The 26760-nt window shown below is 38.1% G+C and overlaps 1 protein-coding gene across 2 annotated transcripts; it reads left to right on the forward strand.

The window, feature by feature from the left end:
• The first annotated feature begins 188 nt into the window (after nt 1–188).
• Nucleotides 189–21081, forward strand: LOC110446629 (YEATS domain-containing protein 2-like). Of its 2 annotated transcripts, XM_021491882.1 has the most exons (17): nt 189–231; nt 2530–2640; nt 3137–3234; nt 3511–3606; nt 4263–4457; nt 5874–6148; nt 7360–7471; nt 8081–8125; nt 9589–12428; nt 14058–14134; nt 14907–14986; nt 15734–15872; nt 16620–16790; nt 16953–17065; nt 18459–18533; nt 19653–19717; nt 20370–21081. In XM_021491882.1, the coding sequence occupies exons 2-17, from the start codon at nt 2547–2549 to the stop codon at nt 20497–20499; spliced, it is 4605 nt and encodes a 1534-aa protein (XP_021347557.1). In that variant the 5' UTR covers nt 189–231; nt 2530–2546; the 3' UTR covers nt 20500–21081. The 2 variants fall into 2 exon arrangements, with proteins under 2 accessions (XP_021347557.1, XP_021347556.1); XM_021491881.1 differs by lacking the exon at nt 189–231 and having other exon boundaries at nt 1933–2640.
• Nucleotides 21082–26760: the final 5679 nt, after the last annotated feature.

A 26760-nucleotide genomic window follows, 5' to 3' on the forward strand; every position in this document is an offset into this window, starting at 1 on the left:
TTCGACGTAAAATAAATTTTCTTGTATCTTGTTATTAATTGCAGCAAAAGATTTTCATAATGAAGTACTTTTTAAAGTTGATTTACAAAATACCGAAAATAGCGATAGGATTATAAGGAAATCCAACCAATCGCAGAGCTCCAGTAGCCGGATTCATGTTTAGTGAATAAAATCCGAGGACTTCCGAAAAAAAATTGCTCGATGACAATATGGCTGCCCCCATGCAATAATGTGAGAAAAACTGATTTGATTTCTTTCAGCCATTGAAGTTAGCCATACAGGAAGCTATCTGCAAATCTTCTTTCGAAAGCAATTAAGCGGTTTCTCTGTTCGGCAATGTTAAATGTCAAACAATCTGCGGCAAGTGGATGCGAATCGTTCGTGTTGATTTCTCCTGGTGCTTTTCGATAAAACCCGGGAAATTCATTGCTGAAGAGATATCCGTGTTATTATGTTGTTTACATCTAGAATATGACACAGACCTTACGAAAAAAAATATTCACCCGTGGTTTTCTTTTTATCGTTGCTAAATCATTTTTTCTGTAATATATGAGGGAACAAGATAATGAAATATAGGAAAATAAGAGCTGTTCTGCAAGCATGACGAAAGATAGGACATGCACCTGATGTAGATTTGTAAGGATAACATAGCTGCTGCCTGCTTTATTACACGAAGCCCTTGTCTGTATTTTATTCACATTTACAAGTTACTTGTGTAAGTTGCATCACGGTGAGTGAGTCCCATGTGATAATCGTATAAGTCTTGTTAGCTTTATATATAATACTAACTAGGTCGAGATCAGACATCACTGATTTGGTCAAGTGTCCATGTAACATTAGTTTCCTGGCCAGATATCTGTAAAAGACCTTGGTTTTACATCACCTGTTGTCGATATATTAATAGCCGTAAGTTGAAGTTCAATTTTTTTTTTTTTTTGGAAGTTAGGACCAAAAAAAAAAAAAATGTTTCGGGTAACATGCCGGAAAACAAGTATCGTGTAAGGTTGGTAGGCAAATACTTTTGATACACTAGAGCTAGTATTATGAAAATTTAGGACAGTCTAGTAGTACTTTCCTCAAAATCTGCCTACCAACTTTTTTAAGTACTCTGAATATGGAATTGTTCACTCCTTCCCGATGTCATGTTAAACTATGAATTGAATTTCATTTAATGACTAAAAGAGCAATATCCAAAAGTATGTCTTCTCTACTTCTGCTGATTATTTGAATATGGAAATCAAATTTCAGTGCAAATATATAATAATAATTTGAGGTTCTTATATACTGCTTTATCACAACCTAGTTTGTAGGTCATCTCTAAGCGGTTCACAAATTATTATCCGTGGTTATATGGCCTTTGCAACCAGCCAAAATCTATCTCAACTCCCTGGATAGTGGGGAGCATATACTTGACAGTCGGTGCTGCCATTTCGGCGCTCACAGCTAGCATTCAACAATTCTAGCACTGCCTTACCACACATACTCATTTACAGCTGAGTAGACTGGAACAAGCAGAGTAAAGTATCATGTTCAAAGATACAACATGGTGACGTGATTGTTCAAAGATACAACACAGTGCCGTGGAGTGACTCGAACCTGCATGAGCCCGGCGTCCTACCATATGCCACTGCACTACCGTGCGTTAAGTGTAGAGTGAAAAGATCCAGGGAGAACGGATAATAACCGGGCCAGTGGGTGTGCTACTATATAGATCTCATAAATAATAACAATAGTATGAGTCACATTTTGGACTGGATCCGAACAAACAAACATCGGATGCATATTTCTTAAATAGATATATGTGCAAAGATGAAATAACAACAGTGCAGACGAAGGAATTTGTCAAATTTTCAGGGCAATCCCCCCCCCCCCCTTTTTCCTTTTTTTTTTTTAAAAAGAAGNAAAAAGTAGCAGATTGCCCTGAAAATTTGACTAAATGCTTTTCCTATATATATGTGATCAGGGCAAACCTGTCTTTATATCTAGGTATGGTTTGTAAAAAGTCTCTCGAAAGATTAAATTAGTAGCATCTAATTATTATATCAAAGAGGCTGGAAATATAGGACAAATGAGCCTGCATCACAAAATTGGATAAATTCATGAAATAAATTTGTAGAAGGTTGAAAATAGGGAATATAGTATCTGGAAAACAAACGTTTGATGTTTTTACCAGCTATAGTCAGTCATTAGGCCAAGAGTGTTTTGATCACGAAGTGCTGGTAGCTATGGGTTAAACTCCCAGCTACGGAGCCAACTTTTTTTCAGACCTCCAAAAAGGGTCTTTTGATAATTATTGTTTCCTTTGATGAAAATATCAGTTGTCCATATCAAATTGAGTCTTGATGTACAAAAGAGATATAATGAAAGTATAAACAAGTTTGAGATAAAGCTTCGTAACGTTAGCCCTGTTTTTTTGTTTTAGGTAGCTTTTTTTTATACAATTCCAGGTTGAACGATTATTCTTGAGCTTGATATACATGCATGTAATTACAACTAAACATAAATTAATTCAACATTTCTTTGTTATAGCACCATGTGATATCAAAATGGCTACCAAGAGGTCTAGGATTGAGTTGGACCCAGATTATCAAGATGTGACTGAACATCAAAATAAGAGACAGAGAGTTTTGGAAGAAGATGGTAAGGCCAAACAAACGACATGTTTGTTTCCTGTAACATGTCTGAAAAGATTACAGTACTGGAAGAAGGAAAGACATAGATTTTATTTTTCAATTTCTTGTTATAAAATTATATAGGAGAGTGTTCCTGATTGCTTCCTTGAAAATTGCCACAGAAAGTTTAGGATAGGTACAAAAAACCTAGGGTAGGTAGGGTAACTGGAATGATTGTTTTGGCCTAATATCACTTTTTATCAGCAAATAACTTGACACCAATATTATTTAAATTAGAGTTCAAGATTTAATGTCCATCATCAAGGAATTCGAAGTTGATGACAGGAAAGTTTAATAATAAAAAATGTAAACTAAAGGGTGTTATGATTGTCCTTGGGTTTTGTAGTGAGCTTGAAGCAATCATAAATTGACAATTGTCTAAGTGGCTAAGTGGAGCTCCTTTAATATAACTCATTGACTTGGACGTTAAATGAGATTATAATTTATTCCCTTTTATTTTACAGCTAAAGTTGCCACTCGTCTGAAGATAGAAAATATCATTAAAAAAGAATTTGCTGCTGAAGTCCAAAGCAGAGAGATGGAAATTGATTTGATTGACCAGGTACAATAATGTCACACTTCTCCAATTTTCGCCCTGTGTCCAAATGCCAGGCTAATTTTAGGCATCATAAATTTGTTTACTATTATGCACAAGGGAGACATATGAAAGAGTTGTAAAGAAAAACAGGAAACTGATACCTTGAAATTTGTATGCAGTGATTATAAATGAACTATAGAGCAAAATGAGGGTCATTTTGAATACATAGAGGTTTAATATATAATACTCCTTTCTTTCATCACTAGACTAATATTTCATTTCATCTGATCATTATGACAGAGGCTTAACCAAACTAGACTCATCATGGACCGACTGAGAGCATGCATCGTGGCCAACTACTATGGTTCTGCTGGTCAGACCAAGCCATGGCAGCAGGTAAGCCAGACAGCTTCACTGCAGGTGAAACTTCTTGTCTGTTTTTAAAATCTGTTGGCTAAGAGAGAAAATTTACAGAAAATCATTTAGTTTTCATTAATAGACATTTTTTTCAATTTATGTAATTGAGCTCGTTATGAAACGTTTTCATTTTTGAATTCCTAAAGTTGACAACTTTATGATGAAAAAGAGTTGAGGTATTAAGATTAACTGTTGTTAAACGGTTAACTTACCGTTTAATTGAACGCCAAAACAAGATCTCAACTGTACCTATTACCGTATTTGCCATGATGAGGAGAAATCAAAATCATACAGACCCTCTTCCCTTCCCAATCCTGACCTGGCTCAGTCTGGTGATCATGGGTTGTGATGCTGATGAAACATTCAATTTCCACACCGGAATGTTTATAATATCCTTCGGTGATAACAGTGGTTGAAGTTGCACATCTTTTTTCTATCTTAACTGAAGTTAATTCACATTTTATTACCCTTATGAGTGGGGCATCTTTAAGCCAATTTTTAAGCACCCTGGGTGGTAATTATGTTGAATATGGTGGTGATGAACAGCTTACAGCACATGTGAGATAAAAATAGATTGCACTGGTGAGAATTGAAATAAAGATGACTTGTTGCTAAATTAGGTTTTTATATTGCAGGGTAACAGGTCCGAGCCAGAACAGGTGCCCCCTATTCACCCAGCAGTGAAACAACAACTAGGCAAGGCTCCAAGAGGTAACTTCCCACCAACGGAAGCTGTTGATATCAAGAGCGAACCAGGAGATGAGCAGTTTTCTGCTGCTACGGACAAAGTCGGCTCAACTCTGCTGTCATCATTTAGCCTTGGCAAGGAGGTAAATGTGGGGTTTGTTAAGATATAAGTATTAAAGAGACCGTAAATTCAGGTTTACAAAATAACTATTGTTATTTCATTTAACAAAAGGAGTAGGTAACTGTTGTTTGACATAGCTCCAACAAGTAGGCAACTGTGGTGTATGTCATGATTTATGCTTTAGGCCAAATAAAATTAATTGCTTGGTTCTCAGGCCATTTTTTTTCAAAATAGATGCGGTAAATTTTTTTTTTCATTTTACATGGCCAAAATGAGACGAGGGCGATTTTTTTTTATAGTGTAGTTTGTAAAACGTTCATTATGGACATTACCTTGTCTTTTAATAGTTGTGTAGAGACCCATCATAGAGCAAGCCTCCGAAAATCCCCCCACGATGGTCCAGACGAAAATCACGAACCCCCCATTCCTTATCTGTACCAAAATGAGCGCCATTTGTACACAAGACTAATAAGTCATAATCATTTTAACGTTTGCCTGTATCTCAATCCTTACCTCTATTCAAATGTTTTCGGGACTTGGGTGACTAATGAGTAAAAACGACATGTGGACCAATTTTCCGGATTCTTTCAAAGGTGGCAGCTGGCGCATTCACGATTTTTTTAGATTACTTTCACGATAAAATCGGCAATGCACACGGTGCCATGAAATGCGCGCGGGCCTGAGAACCAAATAATCTTTTTTTTTTACCTTAAGGAGATGCTAATTAAAGTTTGTCATTATATTAGCACCAAGGGGAGGTAACTATGGGATTTGTCACAATATTAGTAGCAATGAGGGAGCTTTAAGGAGGAGATAATTCATGGTTGCCGTGGTGTAAGCACCAATGGGAAGTAACTGGGATATTTCATATCAGCACCAAAGGGTGGTAACTGGGTCTTTTCAAGATATCAGATTCAAGGGAAGGGGACTGTGTGGTTTGCCATGATTTAAGCACCATGGGGGAGGTAGCTACTGTATACTGGATTTTTTTTGCTGCAATTTAAATTTCACCTTTTTCGCCCGCTCCAATGAAGGTGACTTTATCATTGCAGTGAATATAAGTTAAGAGCATAATAAACATTCATAGTGATTGAATTTGAACGGTGAAATTAACACAAGGCGAAAATTGATTTCTTGATTTAAGGGCAAAAGTTTGACTGGGTGAAAAATTCCTGGTATACAATATATATATGGGATTTGTCATGTTATTGGCACCACGGAGGAAGGAACTATATGTTTGTCATAACTGTAACACCATTTTGTTTAAGTTCGAACAAAAACGTTTGTCAAGGGTAGGCCTGTTTTTATGAGATTAGCAGTAGCATCAAATTTATTTTCATTTTTCCCAAAGCTTCGTAATCGCAGTACATAAACCCTACCCAGTTGTGCTATAATTATTAGTCATTATAACATCTAAAATTGAAGTGATCAATTTCAGGAAGTAGAAGATGTTAAGGAAGTTGCCATGGAAACTGGTGAAGCTGACTCGTCAAGTCACCGATCAATAAGGGCTAAAGTGAAGAAGAGAATCATTGTTGGGAACGTGTCTAAGTACATTCCAGTGGATCGGCGCGAGGAGAATGACCAGCCCACACACAAGTGGATGGTTTACGTCCGAGGACCCAAGGACCAGCCCCACATCGATCACTTTGTGAAGAAGGTCTGGTTTCTGTTGCATCCGAGTTACAGACCTAATGACCTTGTAGAAGTTAGGTAGGTTGCTCTGTGATGTCACTGAGATGGTATAGGAATATAAAGAAGCATGTGTATATATATATTCAACTGAATTTATCAATTATGATGATGCCTGGAAATAGTCACAATTTGAAGAAAATTGTCATACCATGAACCTAATTTTATATAGCCCAATGACATGTATTTATCGAAAACATTTTGTAGTTTTGTTGAATTAACTTCAAATACAAAATTAATATAATAAAGAAGACTATATTTCTTCATTGTAGTATATTTGATTTTGGCTCACCTAGCCAAAAAGGCTCAATGAAGATAATGATTTTTTCGATTGGAAAATAAGTCGGAGTGCTTCCTGTCTGTTCTTAAATTCTGGAACAGCCATCCTCTGTTGAACTTCGCAAGGAAAGACTGTGGGGAATTAACTTAAATAAAGTTAATGATTTGTATCAGTCGTCCTCCGTTCCACATGACACGCAGAGGCTAAGGGGAATTTGTTTTATTGTAAAATGTACAGGAGTGTGTTGAGCCCAGTTTGTCAGTACGTCAAACTGCACCCGACTCACCCTGCAAACCAACCCAGGTTTCGATGGGTAACTTGTAACTGTCATAGAGGGAAAACAAACGCCTTGCAAAACAATTAACAATTTATTATTTACAACATAAGGCACATAGAAAACAATTACAATAGCCTAGGCCTGGCTAACATAGCAGATACATGTAAAGACTCCCCCCCCCCCCCCCCCCCCCCCCNCTAACTATAATCCAAAACTAAAGCTGACCCCCACATCCCAACTAAGTCCCTATCTAAAAATCTGAAACTAACCCTAAATATACCTGACGAAAAGATGTGACAGCACACAGGAACCTAATCCATCCGACTGCCCCGTGTACGAGACACCACCGTGTATTTATCCCACATTTGACAATACGAAAACTAAACGACCAATCACAACAGAGGATTCACAGAAACACACAGGTACAGCGGACACTGACGAAAAAAACAAGCATCTACGGATAATGCAGGACAAAAGCATCGACCTCAGACAGGACACGTGAACAGAGAACAACAGCAAAGGTCAGGGTGACACAGCTGGTACACATAGTATAGACACAACATACAGACATGCCGTTAAATTAAGCTTATAACCCTGTCAGCTTCCACTGTCAGCTTAACACTGTCGATGAACACACATATGGGATAATGTCCTCCTCTACATGTTCTATTACAGTCATCCTCCGTTCCACTTGACAAGGAGAGGATGGGGGGAGTTCCCTGTAAGAGTACAGCTGCACTTTAAAGATACAAGGAACAAACGTCTTGACATCATCCACCAGCTAAAGGTCAGATAATACACCATATAGCTCAAGGCCATATTGTATATATATATACATCACAACAGAAAAGATCAAAGTCATATATTTGATGTTACAGGCATCTTAAGTTCATGGTTTATGCTAAAACTTCTGAAATGAAGTTTAATATCAATGTCTTGTATGACATGTGCTCTTTCACGTTCATCAGACAATGATTGGTAACGAATATACACACTTAGGTGTTTGAAAATGTATGGGTTGACTATCAAATCATCAAATCAATTTGACTATGTTTCAAGACTATGCCTTCTTTAATTTAGTGTTAACAAATATGAACAAGATGACCCCAGTGGTCGTATTTACATGGGATTGCTAACTTCAGGTTCTGAAATATAGGAATCGCCTGTGTCTAACTGTAAATAACAGTCGAAAATTTCTATGATTTAAAAGGAAAATTATATTAAACTTTCACTACCTATTAATGTTGCTGAATTCATCATCTCCTAATAGCCACAAACACATAACATTGTGACACAAGAGAGTTGAGAATTATCTGCAGTACGTGTAAATACTGAAAAATATTGACCAGATATATGTCCATGTGTAATCTTATATATTGTGTCTCCCGCCTTGCAGCTTGACCGAACTTACACCGGACTGCAGACACTTGGAGCAGAGACAGTAAGTGTATAATTCCAAACATGTTCTGGAGACATATAGGTGTCAACCTCTGAAACCTTCAACGAGGGAGATCTCCCTCATTCCACATTTCTAATAATGAGGAAGAAAGTGTGTAAAATGTGACTGAAACTGCTTTGCTCAACTGATCTTTCCAGTTTTATGTATGAAAAATATCTCCAAAACAACATTAATTCGATTCAGACACCTGTTATGATCATTCCACACACCTTGCAGTAACTAGGAGATCATTTGATCACAGGATGTAGATTTTGAGTTTGTGTGAGTTTAGACTTGAATGAGGAAGTACATTCTGGTAAAAAAGAGGGAGGGTTGACAGCTTATATGTCTGAAGGTATTGAAAAGATAAGCCTCCTGAAAAATATTCACTGTACAATTTTATTTTTCAGCAAATATTTGGCAAATTGACTATATTGCTGCAGGAGTGCAAACCAACTTGTTTTGTGGTGGGGTGAATCTCAGATTACATGCATGACTGTAAATTCACTCTCCAACATACGTTATAATGAATTCACCAGCTTACATTTTGTTGAAAATTAAACATCCCAAGAGTCCTTAAATTTGCCCTGTATATATCTGGGCTGATATGCTATGGAGGCTTCTTATATAAATTACCTTGACCTACTTTAAAGGTCGCAGGGGTCAAGTATGTTTAAAAAAATAATTAATTTATGTTTTCTGAAGAATCAAAGTCTAGAGCCATGATACTTGGATGTGATATGTAGACTCAGTTGTGCAAGTCTCTTTCTGCAGTGTCGAGTTTATGTCAAAGGTCAACATCGAGCACTGACCGAGGTTATAAACATGGGCTATGTTTAGTAGAAATCTTTAATATTTTTCTTCTTGCGCTCCATGAACCCCAGGATCTTGATATTTGAAGGTCGTAGGTCAAATTATGAAACACCTTAAAGACTTATTCCAAGGTCATTACATGCAAAGAATTGAGATACCAATACATATTGATCGTTACCAGATTAACTATCAGCATCCTTGGGACCATAGAGGTGTAGTTAAAATAATTTGCCATGGTTGCTTAAATATCCAAGTGAGCAATACAGGCCCTCTATGACTCTTATGAAAATATGATGAATTCAACCACAACTTCCAAAAAATCCGCATTTTTTTAAGCTGTTATTGTATTCTAATCGGAGGGAAAATTTATGTAAAATAATTCTTCTTTTAAAGCAGGTTTTTCTGTGGTATAATTACATGACATCAGAGGACTCTACACAAAATACAAACAATTATTTCTGAGAGTATTTTTGTCATTCACTCGAAACAGGTTCTTTACAAGATGACATTACATACCGATCTTGTAGTCACTAGATTAACAGGTTGTATGGTGTCTGAAGCAAGGATATTCATTCAGATGATTATACTTCAGTGCAAAAGTGCTGACTCGTAGAAGATACACGGACATTCATTGTTATTTTTAACTTTTACAGGTTGTTGACGTTGAGCTTGATCCAGACTTTTTCCAAGAAAAAACAAAACAGTGCAAAGCTGTGAATAAGAAGGAACTCTCTAAACAAATGGGTTCATCAAATGTGAACGGTGATACCGGTGAAAGTTCAGAGGTCAAGCAGGAAGTAGTTGATGTGAATTTTACTATAAAGGAACATACAACGCCAAAGAAAGGAAATGCAACTGACAAAAGATCTGAACAAGGGGAGAAAACTCAGTTGCAAAGTAATCCTCGGGGAAGTGTTGACAATGGGACAGGTGTTGAATGTCTGTCAAACAAGGAAAACTGTTTTTTGAAAAGAACTAACGAATCCTCAGGAAGCCCTGCATCACAGAAACTTAAAAGCCCGGTGAGTGAAGCGTCTCTGATCAAGTGTATAAACAGTGTAAAGGGAATGCCCGTTGTGAACCCCTCAAACAAATTGTCTACTAGCTTAGTCGTTGGAAATCTACTGGTGAATTCTCAGGATGGAAAGACAACTGGGGGTACACCGCCACAGGTTAGCGTAGTCACGCCCCGAGCCACACCATCACGGTCTAATTCCACCTTGCTACTGTCGGGTACCTCGGGGGTACAGATGGTATTGGGTGGTTTCGGGTCTTTAACAGCGTCAGGTGTGCAGAAACCTACAGAGACAAAACTGCCTACTCTGACAGGGAAGTCTCTGCTGAAGAAAATGCCTGATTCCAAATCTATCGCAACTACGGGTAAACCTGCCTCCATGTCCATTTCCTCGCCGTCTTTGATACAGACTGGAACCGTTAACAGACTCGCTGGAACTCAAAGCCCATCTTCATTTGTGTTACAAGGGTTGGGTTCACTCAGTGGAACATCCTCTCCATGCGTTACAGACAGTACTGGGGGGAAACAAGTGGGCAGCAGAGCAGCTGTACAAGGTGTAACCGGAACAGCTACCAACATAATCGTGGCTGGTCCCACATCCGGAACTAAAACATCAGCATTTCATATAGTTACCTCTAACCAGGCAGATGGCTCTGGACCTTCGGGCCAGATGTCTGCACCTGCTGCAAAGGTGGGTGGGGCCCAGACAAATGAGTCTTTATCTGTAAACCCTGTTCAGCTTAGCACACCCCCTCAGACTCTGTACGTACGGTGTAAAGACAGTTCGGGGAATATCTTTCTTGTACCACACCATTTACTCAAGCAGGTTTCTACAACTGCCGCCAAAACTTCAACCCATAATACCTCATCAGCTGCCTCTCCTATTATTTCCAACGCTTCTCCAGGCCCTCTCATAGGTGTGACTTCAACAGGTGAGACTGGAGTTTCCTCCCTTTCACAGAAGTCTTTATTAGCTCGTTCTTCACAGGTGGAGAAAACGGAGCATAGGACTTTGCCACTACCAGGAATTTCTACAAGTGCAATATCGTCTCAGAGTACCACACTACCCTCGTCTGTGTTAATCAAGGTTGAGTCACAACCATCTCAAGGGTCACAACAAAATACCTCCAGCAGATCAGAATCTCAGAAAATGCATCTGCTGACCGGCAGTTCCCAGGGTTTGCAAGGTGTGACGTGTGCTTTAGATCTAAAGAAGCCTAGTACTGTGTTCCATGTGAAATCGGAAAGCGTGGACCCCACTCAGTCATCGTCTAAAGTCGTGAAGGATCTCTTTGCAGACCCGGCCAGTGATCATAAGTATTTTACACCAAATGCTTCACCAGAAAAGAACACCAGGGATGTCGCCGCATTTTCACACAAAGTTGCAAAATCATCAAATTCGCAGCCGAATGTTTCAGGCACTGTTCCTAGTGTTGAAACAAGGAAGGCCAAAGAACAAATATCAGATATTTGCACCACTAAAGTATTACCCCAGGGTCAACAAGGTCAGGGGTCAATGTCAACCTCTGGTCATCTCAAAGTCACACCCCATGGACTTAAGATTGTGGGCAAAGGGGCTGGAGAGGGTAAGCAGGGAAAGTCTCCGTCAAATACTCCACAGAAAATGACCACATTATTACAAAGTCAAGGAAAGCTTCTGACCACTGGTCAGGATATGACCACATTGATGCAGAGTCAAGGAATAATTCTGACCGCTGGTCAAGGGATCATTTCACAGTCCTCAACATCCACTGCAAATTCATTAGGTACCCTGTTACAGACCTCAGTGTTGCCTTCTCCTGGAATAAGGGATAAAAAGGAAAGGTCTACTGATGTAAAAAATCTTGAAAATTCTCAAGTTGAGACAGTTACAAAGAAGGTTGAAACACAGAGTTTACTTACAGGCAAAACTATGCTGACCTACAACAATGTCTCGAAGTCAACACACAGCTTGTCAACAGCATCAAAACATAAAAATATTTTATCGAATTCTGACAGAAAACCTATGGTGACGTTGTTAAATGGACAATCTATAGAGTCCAGTTTATGTAAAAACTCTCTGCTCTCTGGCGAAACGTCTCGGGTCATTTCATCGGTTACAGCATGCCAAACAACTTCTAGCACTCAGCAACCTGTAATGACCTTGACCTCATCGAAAGGTCAAGAGGTCAAGAATGTAGTGAATAGTGGGGTAGGAAAGTCATCCGACTTCACTCAGGGTAACCAAGGTAAAACGATGTTGGCCACCATCGGTAATCAGAGGCTTTTGATTCATGTACCAGAGCTGAACCCTGTCCGAGGCGAGGGTCACCAGACGGCTGCCATGGAAACATCTCCCTGGCTTGATGGAAGCATGAAAAACAAATACTTCATCAGTGATGAAACGTCCTCTGTTCAACCGAAGAAAATCATTTCTGTAAAAAAAAAGAAATGTTACGAAACCACACCTTTCAAACCAACTGAAGTTCCAACCATAAGGTACATAAATATATATATATAACTGTTTCTATAGAAATTCTGAAAGACACTTTTTTTTAATGTGGAAAGTTTTTGTGGAAATGTTTTGTGATTAGGACATTTTTTTTGTTAATTTTGGGAAAAATATTGAATACAAACACTGACAAACTATAAATTTCCAAAAAGGATTGAAAATGTTAATTTCTTTTTTTTCCTCATGCATAAATGTGAACTTCTGTTTTATTGTAAATTAGTACCCTTGTTGCCGTGACAGTAAGCAGATTTTGAGAAAAAAATTCTAATCCGTTGTACATGTTCTTGTATAATTGTTTTAATTCAATAACGAAATGTACATAATTATGTTTAAGGTTTAAATTAATCACAGGTAAATAGGGTTCTGGAAGAACCTGAACATACTCTTAAATTTGACGAAAGTCACAGAAACCCAATTTCGTCGGGGGGTGGGGTGGGGATATAAACGCAATATAAATATTTCGGTGTGTATGTAAAAAGTAGAAGTTTTGTGAATTACTGAAATCTGTGTCGGAAACAGAAATTAATCGCAATTTGATCAGTTGTACAGAACTACATGGCAGATATTGTTTGTAAAGAGCAGAAAATCTATTCTTTAAAAAATGCATTTCAAGTTACAATACATCCTCATAGTAAAACTACGTTATACTGCCACCATCACATGCCCAGAAAAACAAATGGCGTTATAAAAGGGTTTGGCGATAAATTGAGGGAAACGTATAAAGGAGTTTCTAAGAAAGGGAGAAAAAGGGACAATGAAATTTGTTGGCGGTATGTGAGGTGGCAAATGAAATAAGGGGCATTATATCAAGGTTCAACTGTACTTGTACCTTATAATATTGCTATGGCGCAATGTCCATTTAATAAATCTGTCGCATATATATAAAAAAAAAATGGTATATGTGATAACATCGTAAGTAACAAGGCATAATAAAATTGTATCCTTTATGGAGGGGCATTAGTGTTACCCTTTTGACTTTGTTTCTTAACAGATTTTAATAAAATATTACTCATAGGTCAAATATGAGAATAATTTGGATGATTTCATGTTTCCTGGTATCTAGTTCAAGATCAAAGTCACCATTACAAAATTGTCATTGAATTATCTCAAACTCAGGGGGCCACGGTGCTCAAGTGGTTATAATTGAAGCGCCTGACATTCTGCTACCACTAGCCCTCCACCACTGGTTCGCAGGTTCGAGGCCTATGTGGGGCAGTCGTTAGGTGCTGGTCGTAGGTTGGTGGTTTTCCCCCCGGGGAACTCTGGCTTTCCTCCACCACCAAAGCCTGGCACGTCCTTAAATGACCATAGGCATTATAATTAGCTGTTAATCGGACGTAAAACTCAAATAAACCAAACCAAAACCATTCCCATTCTTTTGTATAGGTTGTTTATTTCATGGGGTTATAATTTTCAGGGAAACATTTTTTATGCGAAAAATACAACCCGCCAAATCAACAGAAAATAAATCTATCCTTACTGTAGCTCATGTACATTGTGTCATGGCCACTATAGACCTTTCATGAATATGGGCCCAGATGTTTTATGAAACAAGCTTCATGTATGATTGGAATGTTATATCATCTATATGTTTAGTGGTTGTCTTCTCCTTGCAGTGTGGAGGACTTCCATGACTTGCTGTCATTGGTGAAGGCAGCAATAAGGAGGCATCCAGTGATTTGTGAGAATGTGGGTATGTATTTGTGAGAATGTAGGTATGTATTTGTGAGAATGTGGGTATGTATTTGTGCAACTGTGGGTATGTATTTGTGAGAATGTGGATATGTATTTGTAACTGTTGGTATGTATTTGTGAGATTGTGGGTATGTATTTGTGAGAATGTGGGTATGTATTTGTGGGTATGTATTTGTGAGAATGTGGATATGTATTTGTGAGAATGTAGGTATGTATTTGTAACTGTTGGTATGTATTTGTGAGATTGTGGGTATGTATTTGTGCAACTGTGGGTACGTATTCGTGAGAATGTGGATATGTATATGTGAGAATGTTGGTATGTATTTGTTAGAATGTGGGTATGTATTTTTTTATTGGAATCAAGTACGTCTGGTTTCCTCCAACATTTAATTTTGACCATCCACTGGTCATTATCTGGGCCAATGAGTGATTAATAAAAGTTGATACAACTTGTTTCATAGTTAATAATAATATACAACATTTGATAAAGCGCCCTATCTAGCTAGAATAAGCCACTCTAATTAAGCGCTTGACAGTAATTAGATATACAATTTATACAATTAGCATATACATTAATAAATACAATTTTGAGGAACTTGCAGGAGCTGCCTTACCAGACGCTTACTACTAGTCCTATGCCACCTGGCTAATATCTCCCTATGTGTGTATGCCTGCGTGTGTGCTGGAGATTTTTAGTTGTAAATGATAACATTTAGTTTAGTATTATAATAATAATGTCAATACCAGTCAGTCGGTTGTTGTACTTTCAGATCGCAGTCTCCACCCTTACTGTGCCAGATCTTCAGAGGAGTGGCTGTCTTGGAACGTCGGTAAACGGCGAGCTTCAGAGGTTGGTTGTGTGTCTAGGGTACTTAGCAGTCTATGGCCGAGCTGTGACTTTTCTCATGGCTTGAGTTATTTCTGATTTTATGGAACCTTTCACCGTTACTCATATTGTAGATTATTGAACTTCGGTTCCATACTCACTTAATTCCATCTTCGCTAGTCAAGTGTTCGCTTCGTATACTCTCCACTTGGCTAGCGAAGATGACTTAAAATTCAGGAAGTGACTTTTCTGTACCAGTTTGTAGGAACATTTTATTTCACATGTTTTGAGTGTATGTCTTTAAAGTTATAATAAATGAAACAATTATTTAGGTGATATTAGAATTTGTAAAAAGCTTACGAAATATATATGCAGAATGCAAAATATAGGTGGCAGGTCAAGACTCACGCATAAATTGATTTTGTAACCACACTAATTTTGCTCTTTTAGCGATGTGGCCTTGTCTTCTCTCATTAGCTATTTTTGGGAAATGGACCTTCCATTAAATTAAGAAATATTTGTTAAACTAAAGATAATGAAGAGAAAAAACAGCTTTTCAAACTCTAAATTCGTTTGTTAACAATAGCAGAAAGTAGGGAAATATCCAGATTATACATGTATTATCATGATAGTGATGTGTCCTTTTAACCAGCAGATCTAGACTGGCATGGGGAACCAAGAAAAAACCTATGGTGATGAGGAAATAAGTGTTTATTTTTCTGTCATATAGAAACACAATGTATACTATGCTGTGTATTCTGATCATTTCAGTGGCAGAGGGCATCTTTTACCAGGAAATTTCTGTTGAAGAACCTCCATGGCGAAACCTCCTTCAAGGGGGAGTCACTCTGGACGACTAAACAGATCATGGTGTGGTGTAGACTACATGTCTATAGTCCACACTTCCTAGGTATGGACACTAAGGAGAGTTACAGCATGAAGTCGTTATAGTTACAGCATAAAATCACTAGAGTTACAGCAAAATAAAATCAGTGGAGTAAAAGTATGAAATCGGTAGATTTACAGTGTAAAATCATAAGAATTTTAGTATAGAAATAATTACAGTTACAGTATAAAAGTAGTAGATTTGCATAACATGTATAAAACAAGTTAAACTACTGAATAAAATCTATAGGATTTCAGAACAAAATAAGTTCAAGTTTGAAATTAATAAAATTCTAGAATTATAAATCATGGTTTGAAAAAATTGATGTTACAGTATTATATTTGGAGTTGTTGTTACTCCTATAACATAAGAGGCCGCTGGTCGGCCTTTTTTCTATCGGATAAGATTTTGCCGACTGTTACATGGCGCCTGTCAAAAGTTTCTCGCCGTGTAAAACCTCTAACATTGTTGGAGTAGAGTAATTGTATGACATTATAACTAGAGTATTAAAACAGTTGAAGTTTTGTGATATAAAGCAGAATAATTAGATGAGAAGGAAAATATAAAAGCAGTTATATTAGTTCCAGCATAAAATCAGTAGGATTTACAGTATAAAATTGGTGGTTATAGTGAAAATATTATGCAGTATCAAATCAGTAGAGTTACAGTATATATTCAGTTGTTGCAGTATAAAATCAGTAGAGTTACAGTATATATTCAGTTGTTGCAGTGTAAAATCAGTAGAGTTACAGTATAATGCTACTGTTACAGAGAAAATGCTGCATCCGTCCCCAGTGGAACTCAGTGCTGACTCCAGTATGCTGGGCAAGATGTACAGCTCGGCAACGGACTCTGATGTCATGATGTCCTGTATACAGGATATTAATGCTACAAATGGTGCCGATGTTTTAGACGAGAAGGATGTTGATATAATATCTGTGGGTAGGTGAATCAGACTTACGTGATGGCTGTCATGTGTGATTAACCTATTGTAAATGTGGAAGTTTATACGCTTGTGTATTATAATTAACACTTATTGGGTGCCATTGTTTCCTTTTATACTAAGTGGAACATTTACTATTTGGAATGACATTGTGGTTTCAGAACCTCCGAAAGTGAAGGTGAAGACGGAGATGACAAAAGAACTGGTGTACTGTGATCCCGTTGTGCTGCCGCCATCACGCAAGGCTCGCTTTGTGCAGGACCTGTCCACAAAGGTATTTATTATATATAGGTCACAATGACCAAGTTATCAGTAGCTTTTAAGTACAGCAATACTCATGAATAGTCAATGGAGAAAAAGTTCTAAATTGAGGGATTTCCCTCTCAATTCAGCAATAATCTTACAGATATTGTGGCTATTTTTTCCAACTTGATGAAACAAAATATTCTCAAATTGATTAAAAACAATTTTAAAAAAAATCTCCAAAATAATTTTAGTTTAAAGAATGTTCTCCTTGCAGATGTTTAATAACACATGTAAATTTGACATCAACAAATTTTAATTATATTTTATCATTAAAAATAATCCATTGTTGAGGGTATGTCAGATAAATTTCAACCAAAAGGGTTGTTTGAAGCTAGACATTTAAAAGAACCTCATCCCAGCGGTTAACATTTCTTTTGCATACCCTCACCAGAGGGGACGATTCATTCCAATCACCAATTAAGCTCAGAAACCTTAATCGTCTTGACTGGCCACTATCTTGAAAAAATATTTAATTTTCCCTGAGGTTTTTGAATGAAAATCAGCCTGTAAGATTCAGCATACCTATTTCACAAAACGTTTTGCGCAGAAAAATGAGTCCTTACTTTCTGACATTTAAGGTATATAATTCATACAGTTTTTAGTTTCTCCTCAGAATTGTCCTTATTTTGTGACATCATAAAAATGCTTGTAAAATGGGCTGTAAGATATATTTTTCTCTGATTTCCTTGAGTGTAAAATAGAACTGTCCAGGGTAGGAAAGGGGTGTTGGAAATTTCTTTCTTACACCCCATTTCACTTTGACGTGACGTCACAATGGCTCAACAATGACATGTTGTCACGAATTTGGAAATCTCTGATGCCGCAATTCGGAAAAGGCAACGTGATTAAATTCACCATACACATAAGAAAGATGAGAATTTTTTTTTTCTGCGTAAATGTTGTTTGCAAATATAGCATATGCTAAATTTCGCTGACTGATTCGTTTGGCCAAAAATGCTTAGGGGAAAAGTTGATATTTTCAAAATGGTAGCCAGGCCTAACTCATTTTCATGGTTTCTGAGCTTATTCTAGTAGTTGGAATGAGAGAAAAATACTCTTTCATGCTCAAAGGTGTAGGATAGGGAAATTCCACTCTCAGGATTTTCAAATGTGGCAAAACCCTCCGAAAAGCCTCTGGTTTTACCAAATTTGAAAAACCCTAAGGGTTGGAACTTTCCTATCCTACACCTCTTGGCCTTATATGCAGACTCTCCTTACCTGCCCAGGACAGTTCTCTCATACCAACACAAGCAACTTGCAAAAGAGGACAACTTTACCTGTTGTATAATCTGTTGCAAAACACTTGAGTATCTCATAGGTTTGGTACATGTATACATGTACAATGAATTATATTTATTCAGATTGGGGCGAGGTATGAGCCGACTGAGGTCGACGGAGAGATACAAGGCTCGGTGGTCGAGGACATGATATTCTCAGTAAGTATGTTTATATTAGGGCTCCGGAGTAAGATATGATGATGCCCCTGCCAAAATCACACTGTCTGTCTATCCTTCCGTTCGTCAGTGGAATGGATTTCCGCAGCAATTCTCTCTTATTTCACATACATCTTGAAATATGTTAACACTTAGTCTCTTATAAAGGAGAGTTTCGATTCTGTATCCATGTTATTTACTGTTTCTCCTGTAAAGACATTCTGCATGACTGATGAAATTCTTGGTAGAATTGAAGATGACACCGACTATACTTGGGTGTACTGTACACTCACAGAAGTATTTTAAGATATTAAATTATATTGCAGCATTAAAGAAAAAAAATACTTCCATACACAATGACCTGTTGTACTGTATATTTCAATATTAATCCAAACATAGGTTGAAGCAGCTGAGATATGGCCAATGTAATTGGAAACATTGGATCTGCCAGCTTCAAAACATTTTCATTTCATTAATATATAGCAGATGCTTTGTTTTGAAACAAGTGTTTCCTACCTAAAATTTTGAAAAATTATTAAAAAAAAAAAGAACCTCAAATAATATTTCCTACCATTTTGAAAATTCTATATAAACTACCTTACACCTAGTATTGTGAACATGCATGAAGTTGTAGCGCAGACAATGAACTAAGATATCTTAAATTTTCTGAAGAGATTTTTGTATTCTCTCAATTAAAGGACATCATGTATCTTTGAGTTGGGAGATGTGTTGTATTATCAGTGTTAAGAGATATCTTATATTCTTTGAGGTAAAAGATATCTTGTTTTTTCTGACTAAAAGATATATTTTGTGTTCTTCCAGTTAAGAAATATCTTGTATTATTTGAGTTAAGGGGATGTCTTGAATTCTCTGAGTAAAGAGGTATCATATTATTTTAATAAGAGATATCTTGTTTTCTTTGAGTTAAGAGATATCTTGTATTATTTGGGTTAATGGGGTGTCTTGAATTCTCTGAGTAAAGAGGTATCATATTATTTGAATAAGAGATATTTTGTATTCTTTGAGTTGAGATATATCTTGTATTCTTAGTGTTAAGTTTGTTATGAATTTCCCGTATGCTGATCGTATGAATCATAACTCTGTTGTTTCTTTGTGTTCCAGTCCATGAAGAGCTTTATGAGTGATATACTGAGAGAAACATACTCTATGAAAGTGAACATGGGAAGGTGAGACAGTTTACTCCTCATTAAACTATGAAGGACACTGAGGTCAAAATTTGTAATACAATCATAGTACATTTCACTTCAGTATACTTCAGTGATTCAGTCTGTCTTGATGGCAATAATATCAGGTTTAGTGACACACTGTCATATCCAATCAAATGATTCAGTAATTGATTGCGTAAAAAACAGGTTTAGTGACACACTGACGTATCCAATCAAATAATTCAGTAACTGATTGCGCGGTAAAAACAGTTTTAGTGACACACTGTCGTATCCAATCAAATGATTCGGTAATTGATTGCGTAAAAAACAGGTTTAGTGACACACTGTCGTATCCAATCAAATAATTCAGTAATTGATTGCGGTAAAAACAGGTTTAGTGACGCACTGTCGTATCCAATCAAATTATTCAGTAATTGATTGCGGTAAAAACAGGTTTAGTGACACACTTTCGTATCCAATCAAATAATTGAGTAATTGATTGCGGTAAAAACAGGTTTAGTGACGCACTGTCGTATCCAATCAAATAATTCAGTAATTGATTGCGGTAAAAACAGGTTTAGTGACACACTGTCGTATCCAATCAAATAATTCAGTATGTCTTGATGGGGGTAAACACAAGTTTACTGACATCATTAATATGTTTGTGTTACAGGTATGCAGACAGTGTGGGTGTAGGTGATGTGTACCGTACACTTGGAAGGTTACCCGAGACAGACTTTCTCACAAATCACCATCTCGGTGTGCAACCTCACAATTCGCTTTCCTCAACCACCGACAGGTGACAAAGGCTAAAGATTAGGAGAAAAAACATCACAACACGCTCTACATAACTACCAACAGATGACAGAGGTTAAATGTTGAGCAGAGACAACCTCGCCAAACTCTTTTCAGGGAACAATCTCGGGACCATATTATTACTGTGTACAGGAGGGAAAATCTAAATACTGGGGAGGAACAATCTCGTCCTATGCTTCGCAAGGAACAATAATCCTGGAATCCTGTCACTGCTAAATGGGGATGAGGGAGACCATTGAATTCATAAACATTAATATGTTAAATACAAAGTATTGCAACAACATTCAGCTACCTCTTCATCACCCTCGATATCCAGGGGTAACGCTCACTTTCGCTCACTGCACCCCTGGAATATGTCAAAGCAAAATCAAAGGCTCAGTGGGCAGCAACTTGAAGATAAGACGAGAAGACTAGTTTGATCCATTGATGTTCATCAACAAAATCTTGCGGTCACGTAACGGTAAAAATTGACAGACTTTGAAGTCAGGAGTCTCTTCTTTGTAATCTTCAAAGGACAGGTACAATGTATCAGCCTATCAATTGGTCGGTGTTTTTTTTAATTGAGACCAATCAAACAGCTATCTTTGTACCTTCAATTTTGCTATGATGTATTCCAGGGGTGTAGGGAGCGAAAGTGAGCGTAACCGCTGGATATCGAGGATGCCTCTTCATAAAACTTGAAATTTAGGCCACACCTTTCTAAACCACCAACATGTGAAGTTGAATCTACAGTCATGGAACATTAGTATTCGTTGTTTCCAAGATGGCGTCGTATTGTTTACATTTTTAGCAAATTATTCACACTAGCATTTTAAAGTGATAGGAGTATATTCAAACTAGCATTTTAAGGTGATTTGGTTAATTTTTGCCTTTCATACGTATTACCTCCAAAATTCTGGTTGGAATTGTGTTGCACCGAAAAAACGAACACTAGATGCAAATTGGAATGTTGCGCCACTATCAAAACGACGGATACTTATGTCCCAAGACTGTAAGTCTCAAAATCTTGATTCAGTGCACAATCAAAGATTTGTCTTAACTACCATCAGGTGACAATAACTAAATATCTTACGGAAACAACCCCACTGAATATCCTACTCGGATCTATCTTGTGACAATCCCACTTACATAATAGGTGACTAAGGCTTAATATGCAGAGGAACTCATTCCTGGGACCCTCCCACTGCTAAACTGAAGATGGGGACCAATGAATGCATGAATTTTACTTGAGTGTGTACAGTGCATCCCATCCTCAAAGTTCTAGAGATTGCACTTGCTTACCTTCTCCTCATCCCTGGAAAATATATCTCATGATAAAATTGCATAGTTGTCAACATCCCTTCCTCATAAGAAGGGAGACTCCCTCATTTTAACCAAAATTTACCAATCTCCCTCGAAACTCCCTCATTCCAGTCCAAACTCACACAAACTCAAAATCTACATCCTGCGGTCAAATGATCTCCTAGTTACTGCAGGGTGTGTGCAATGATCATAACAGATGTGTCTGAATCAAATGAATGTTTTTCGGAGCTATTTTGATACATAAAAAGGGAAAGATAAATTGAGCAAATCAGTTCTATTCGCGTAATTTCTCCCTCATTTGAAATGTGGAATGAGGGAGATCTCCCTCATTGGAGGTTACAGAGGTTGACACCTATTAAATTGAGGGCTTTGAACGTGCCACCTTTGGGATGATACAAGTAGACTAGTGTAACAGAGGTCATTATTTGTTCAATGTCTCCACGAGGAGTCGAACCCGGGACCTCTGGCTTACTAGCCTTACGCTCTACCAAATGAGCTAAAGAGAAATTCTCCCTAGCCGAGTCGGTAGGAAGCTGCTAGTATTTTACCAGGGTGACACTAGTTCGATCCTTTATGTGCGTACATCAGGAAGAATTGCACAGCAGCCTAATGGTAAAATTGACCTGCTTTGCAGCAATCTCATTAAAAGCCTGTTGCAGCATAAGTAGCCTGCTATTTATCAGCTTTGAATCGGCCACTTTTTCAGAGTATGTATCATCCTCAATACTCCAGGGGTTACCATCACTTTCGCTCTCTGCACCTCTGGATTATGTCATAGCAAAATCGAAGGCTGAGCCTGTACAACCTCGTGGGTGAGATGAGAAGACTTGTTTGATCCTTTGATGTACATCAAAAGAATCTGTTGGTTGTGTAACAGTAAAATTCACTGTCTTTGAAGTCTGGTGTCGCTCCTCTGTAATCTTCAAAATACAGGTGTCAGCCTATTGATTGTTAAGTTTTTAGCTCACCTGGTCCGAAGGACCGTGGTGAGCTTATGCCATACCGCAGTGTCCGTCGGCCGTCGGCCGTCCGGAGCCCGGCCGTCAACTTTTCCTTTAAAATGCTACTAGTCCTGAACGGCTAAGTAAATTTTGACTAATTTGATCTGGAGCATCCTTAGGCCAAGGAGACTCAATATTGTATAAACGGTGGATGTGGCCCCCCTGGGGGCAGAGGGGCAGGACCAAACAATGGAAATAGAGGTAAAACCTTTAAAATCCATGGTCTACTGTAGGGATTAAGGGATTTTATTCTAACTTAGTCTGGACCATCCTTGGGCCAAGGGAACACATTTTTGTATAAACGATGGGTGTAGCCCCCTTGGGGGCAGTGGGGCGGGGCCGAATAGGGGAAATATAGGTAATACCTTTAAAATCCTTCTTCTACCATAGGGATTGAGGAATTTTATCCTAAATTAGTCTGGAGCATCCTTGGGCGAAGGGGACACAATTTTGTATAAACGGTGGGTGTGGCCCCCCTGGGAAATAGAAGTAAAACCTTTAAAATCCTTCTTCTACCATAGGGATTAAGGAATTTTATCCTAAATTAGTCTGGAGCATCCTTGGGCCAAGGGGACACAATTTTGTATAAACGATGGGTGTGGCCCCCCTGGGGGCAGAGGGGCGGGGCATAACAATGGAAATAGAAGTAAAACCTTTAAAAATCCTTCTTCTACCCTAGGAATTAAGGGATTTCATTCTAATTTAGTCTTGTGCATCTTTTGGCCAAGGGAACACAATTTTGTATAAACGGTAGGTGTAGCCCCCTTGGGGGCAGTGGGGCGGAGCCAAATAGGGGAAATAGAGGTAAAACCTTTAAAATCCTTCTTCTACTATAGGGATTAAGGAATTTTATCCTAAATTAGTCTGGAGCATACTTGGGCCAAGGGGACACAATTTTGTTTGAATAGTGGGTGTGACCCCCCTGAGGGCAGAGGGGTGGGGCCAAACAATTGAAATAGAAGTAAAACCTTTAAAATCCTTCTTCTACGGTAGGGATTAAAATATTTTATCTTTATTTAGGCTGGAGCATACTTGGGAAAAGGGGACTCAATTTTGTATAAACGGTGGGTGTGGCCCCCTTGGGGGCAGAGGGGTGGGGCCGAATAGGGGAAATACAGGTGAAACCTTTAAAATCCTTCTTCTACCATAGAGATTAAAATATTTTATCCTAAATTAGTCTGGAGCATCCTTGCATTTTGGTCTTGGTGTGGCCCCCCTGGGCGAGGGATGGGGCCAAATAGGGGAAACATAGCAAATTCTTCAAAATCCTTGTCCTTCTGTAGGAATGACAGGATTTTGTCCAAATTTGGTATGAAGTATCCTTGGGTGAAGGGGAACCAATTTTGTATAAACGGTGGGTCTGACCCCATTGGGGACAGAGGGGCAGGGCCAAATAAGGGATATAGAGGAATAGCTTTAATATCCTTTTTTCTTCCGTTAGGATGAAGGTATTGACCAAATTTGAACAGTAGCATCCTAAGCGGAAGGGAAATCAACTTTGTGTAAATGGTGTGTCTGAGCTCCTGGGGCCTGAGAGGTGGGGCCCAATAGAGGTAATTTAGCAAATTTTTGAAAATTCTTCTTCTGTAGGAATAACAAAATTTTGTCCATAATTGGTCTAAAACATCATTGGGTAAAGGCGACCTGATTTTGTATCAAAGGTGGGTCTGACCCCCCTTGGGGCAAAGAGGCGGGGCCCAATAGGGGAAACACAGCAAATTCTTCAAAATCCTTCTTTTCCTGTAGGAATGTCAGGAGTGTCCAATTGCATAAATATAACCCCGGACTAACCATGTAATATATGTACACTACAAGCAACATCTAGCTATTCCAACTTCAATTTTACTAACATTTCCAGGTGAGCGATACAGGCCCTCTGGGCTGCTTGTTTGTTTTACCTGACACTGATCAAATAGCTAGCATTTGCCTTCGATTGTGTCATGACATATCCGGGGGTGCAGAGAATGTAACTGAGGGTATCCCAGGAATTTTGAGGATGGCAGTTGGTGTCCCAATAAGTTACAATATCTGTACTGCAATTGTACGGCCATTTATCAGATTAAGTCACCAAATAAAACGGTTTGTTTAATAAGCAATAAGAGTAAAAACTATTACATGTGAATGTTTTCCAATCAGAAAATGTTCAGGTCTTTCCGTCAGGTTTTGTATATGCTATACATGTATATAGAGTAATCGGGGACCAATCATTGTGTCATGTCAATTAATTGCGGAAATTCCCACATGGTTTCAGCAGTTCTGCTCGAAAATATATTGCCTTGTTGTTTATTATCTCTGAGTATATGTTGGAATGAAATTGTGTTGCATAACATCATTGATGTTAAAAAGATGCATTTTATTATTCTAATATGTTGGTAGCAAAATGCATGCATGTTATATCACCAAAAATGCACATGATTTTAATGTAGACTATTTAATAGCGGAGTTTTCAAGTCACCATTTTGTCTGCACACTTGCATACAAACAGTATACCGTATTGTTTTGATATGGAAATTCTTATGGTAGCTATAGTATACTGTCTGTATGTCTGTCCATCTGTTAAATTGTTCCTGTCACCTCTATACCACACTTTGACTGACCAGTGCATCATCAGTGATTTTCAAGCCAGTATGAAATGAGTTGAATCACATACAATGTACCTACATGTACCCTATAATATTACCCGAGACGTACATTACATTTTTCAGCATGTCTTCGATCATACATTGTTTCTGAAGTAAATCTGCTGTGTACTGAAGGAAATGTAACCTATTTTTTGTTTTTATTATTCCCCCTGCAATGAAGTTGCATTGGGGGTATACTGGATTCACCATGCCCGTCTGTCGTCCACAAAATTTTGTCCGGGCAACTCCTCCTTAACTTGTGTACTGATTTCAACGAAAGGTTACAGATATCATGATTACCCCATGATGTTGTGCATCCAGGCCCCGCTTATTAGGTCACCTGAGACAAAGTCTCAAGTGACCTATTGCGATCGCCTTTTGTCCGGGGCGTCCGGCGTGCGTCCGTAAACAATTTACATTTTCGACTTCTTCGCCAAAACCCCTGAACCAATTTTAATGAAATTTTGCAGAAACCTTCCATGGCCAAAGGTCAACTTAAATTGTGAGTTATATGGTGCCCAGCCCCCAGGGGCCTGATGGGTGGGGCCAAAAAGGGTAAAATTGACTAAAATTTCAAAAATCTTCTTCTCAAGATCCAGATATGGTAGAATCAAATACTCTCCATAAATAGGAGGGTCTTAAGGTGCTTTACTAGAATTGTGAATTTCTTGTCCCTGGTCTCTCACGTTTCTCCCTGGGGAGGGGGTAAACTTTACTATAGTTTATATAGGGTAATCACATTTTGGACCAACATTTGTTTAATTGCCATTGGAAGTAATTCAATTTGGGTTAGCAGTATCTGTATTGGATAGCAGTTTGATGGTATGCACATATCAGCCCTGACTGACCCCCAGGGGCTGATGGGTGGGGCGAAAAAGGGTTGAATTGACTGAAATTTCAAAAATCTTCTTCTCAAGACCCAGAATTGGTAGAATCAAATACTTTTCATAGTAGATGGAAGAGTCTTAAGGTGCTTTACCAAATTTGTGAATTTCATGACCCTGGGGTCTCACGTTTCCTCCATGGGGAGAGAGTAAACTTTACTATAGTTTATATAGGGTAATCACATTTTGGACCAACATTTGTTTAATTGCCATTGGGGGCAAAATTTGTTATGGTTTATAATGGCAAATGATACTTTCAATATTACAGCCCAAAAAGAACTCTGGATCCGCCACTGGAACACAGGTTTCATCTTCTTCATCTTCAATGCAGCATATTCTTCTGCTTCTTTTGTTGTTGTTATAACAGGATGGTGAACTTGGTTAACACAACTTACCAATATCTCAAAGTATTGTATTATTAGTGAAAATCAAATGTAGAC

Source organism: Mizuhopecten yessoensis, unplaced genomic scaffold (assembly GCF_002113885.1).
Source record: "Mizuhopecten yessoensis strain PY_sf001 unplaced genomic scaffold, ASM211388v2 scaffold2891, whole genome shotgun sequence".
Classification (NCBI taxonomy): Eukaryota; Metazoa; Mollusca; class Bivalvia; order Pectinida; family Pectinidae; genus Mizuhopecten; species Mizuhopecten yessoensis.

Excerpts from the sequence above, each read along its gene's own strand:
- LOC110446629 (XM_021491881.1), top strand. The coding sequence starts at position 2,478 with ATGCATGTAATTACAACTAAACATAAATTAATTCAACATTTCTTTGTT. Across the intron at positions 3,235-3,510 it reads AAATTGATTTGATTGACCAG|AGGCTTAACCAAACTAGACT; the intron begins GTACAATAATGT and ends TCATTATGACAG. Across the intron at positions 12,429-14,057 it reads ACTGAAGTTCCAACCATAAG|TGTGGAGGACTTCCATGACT; the intron begins GTACATAAATAT and ends TTCTCCTTGCAG.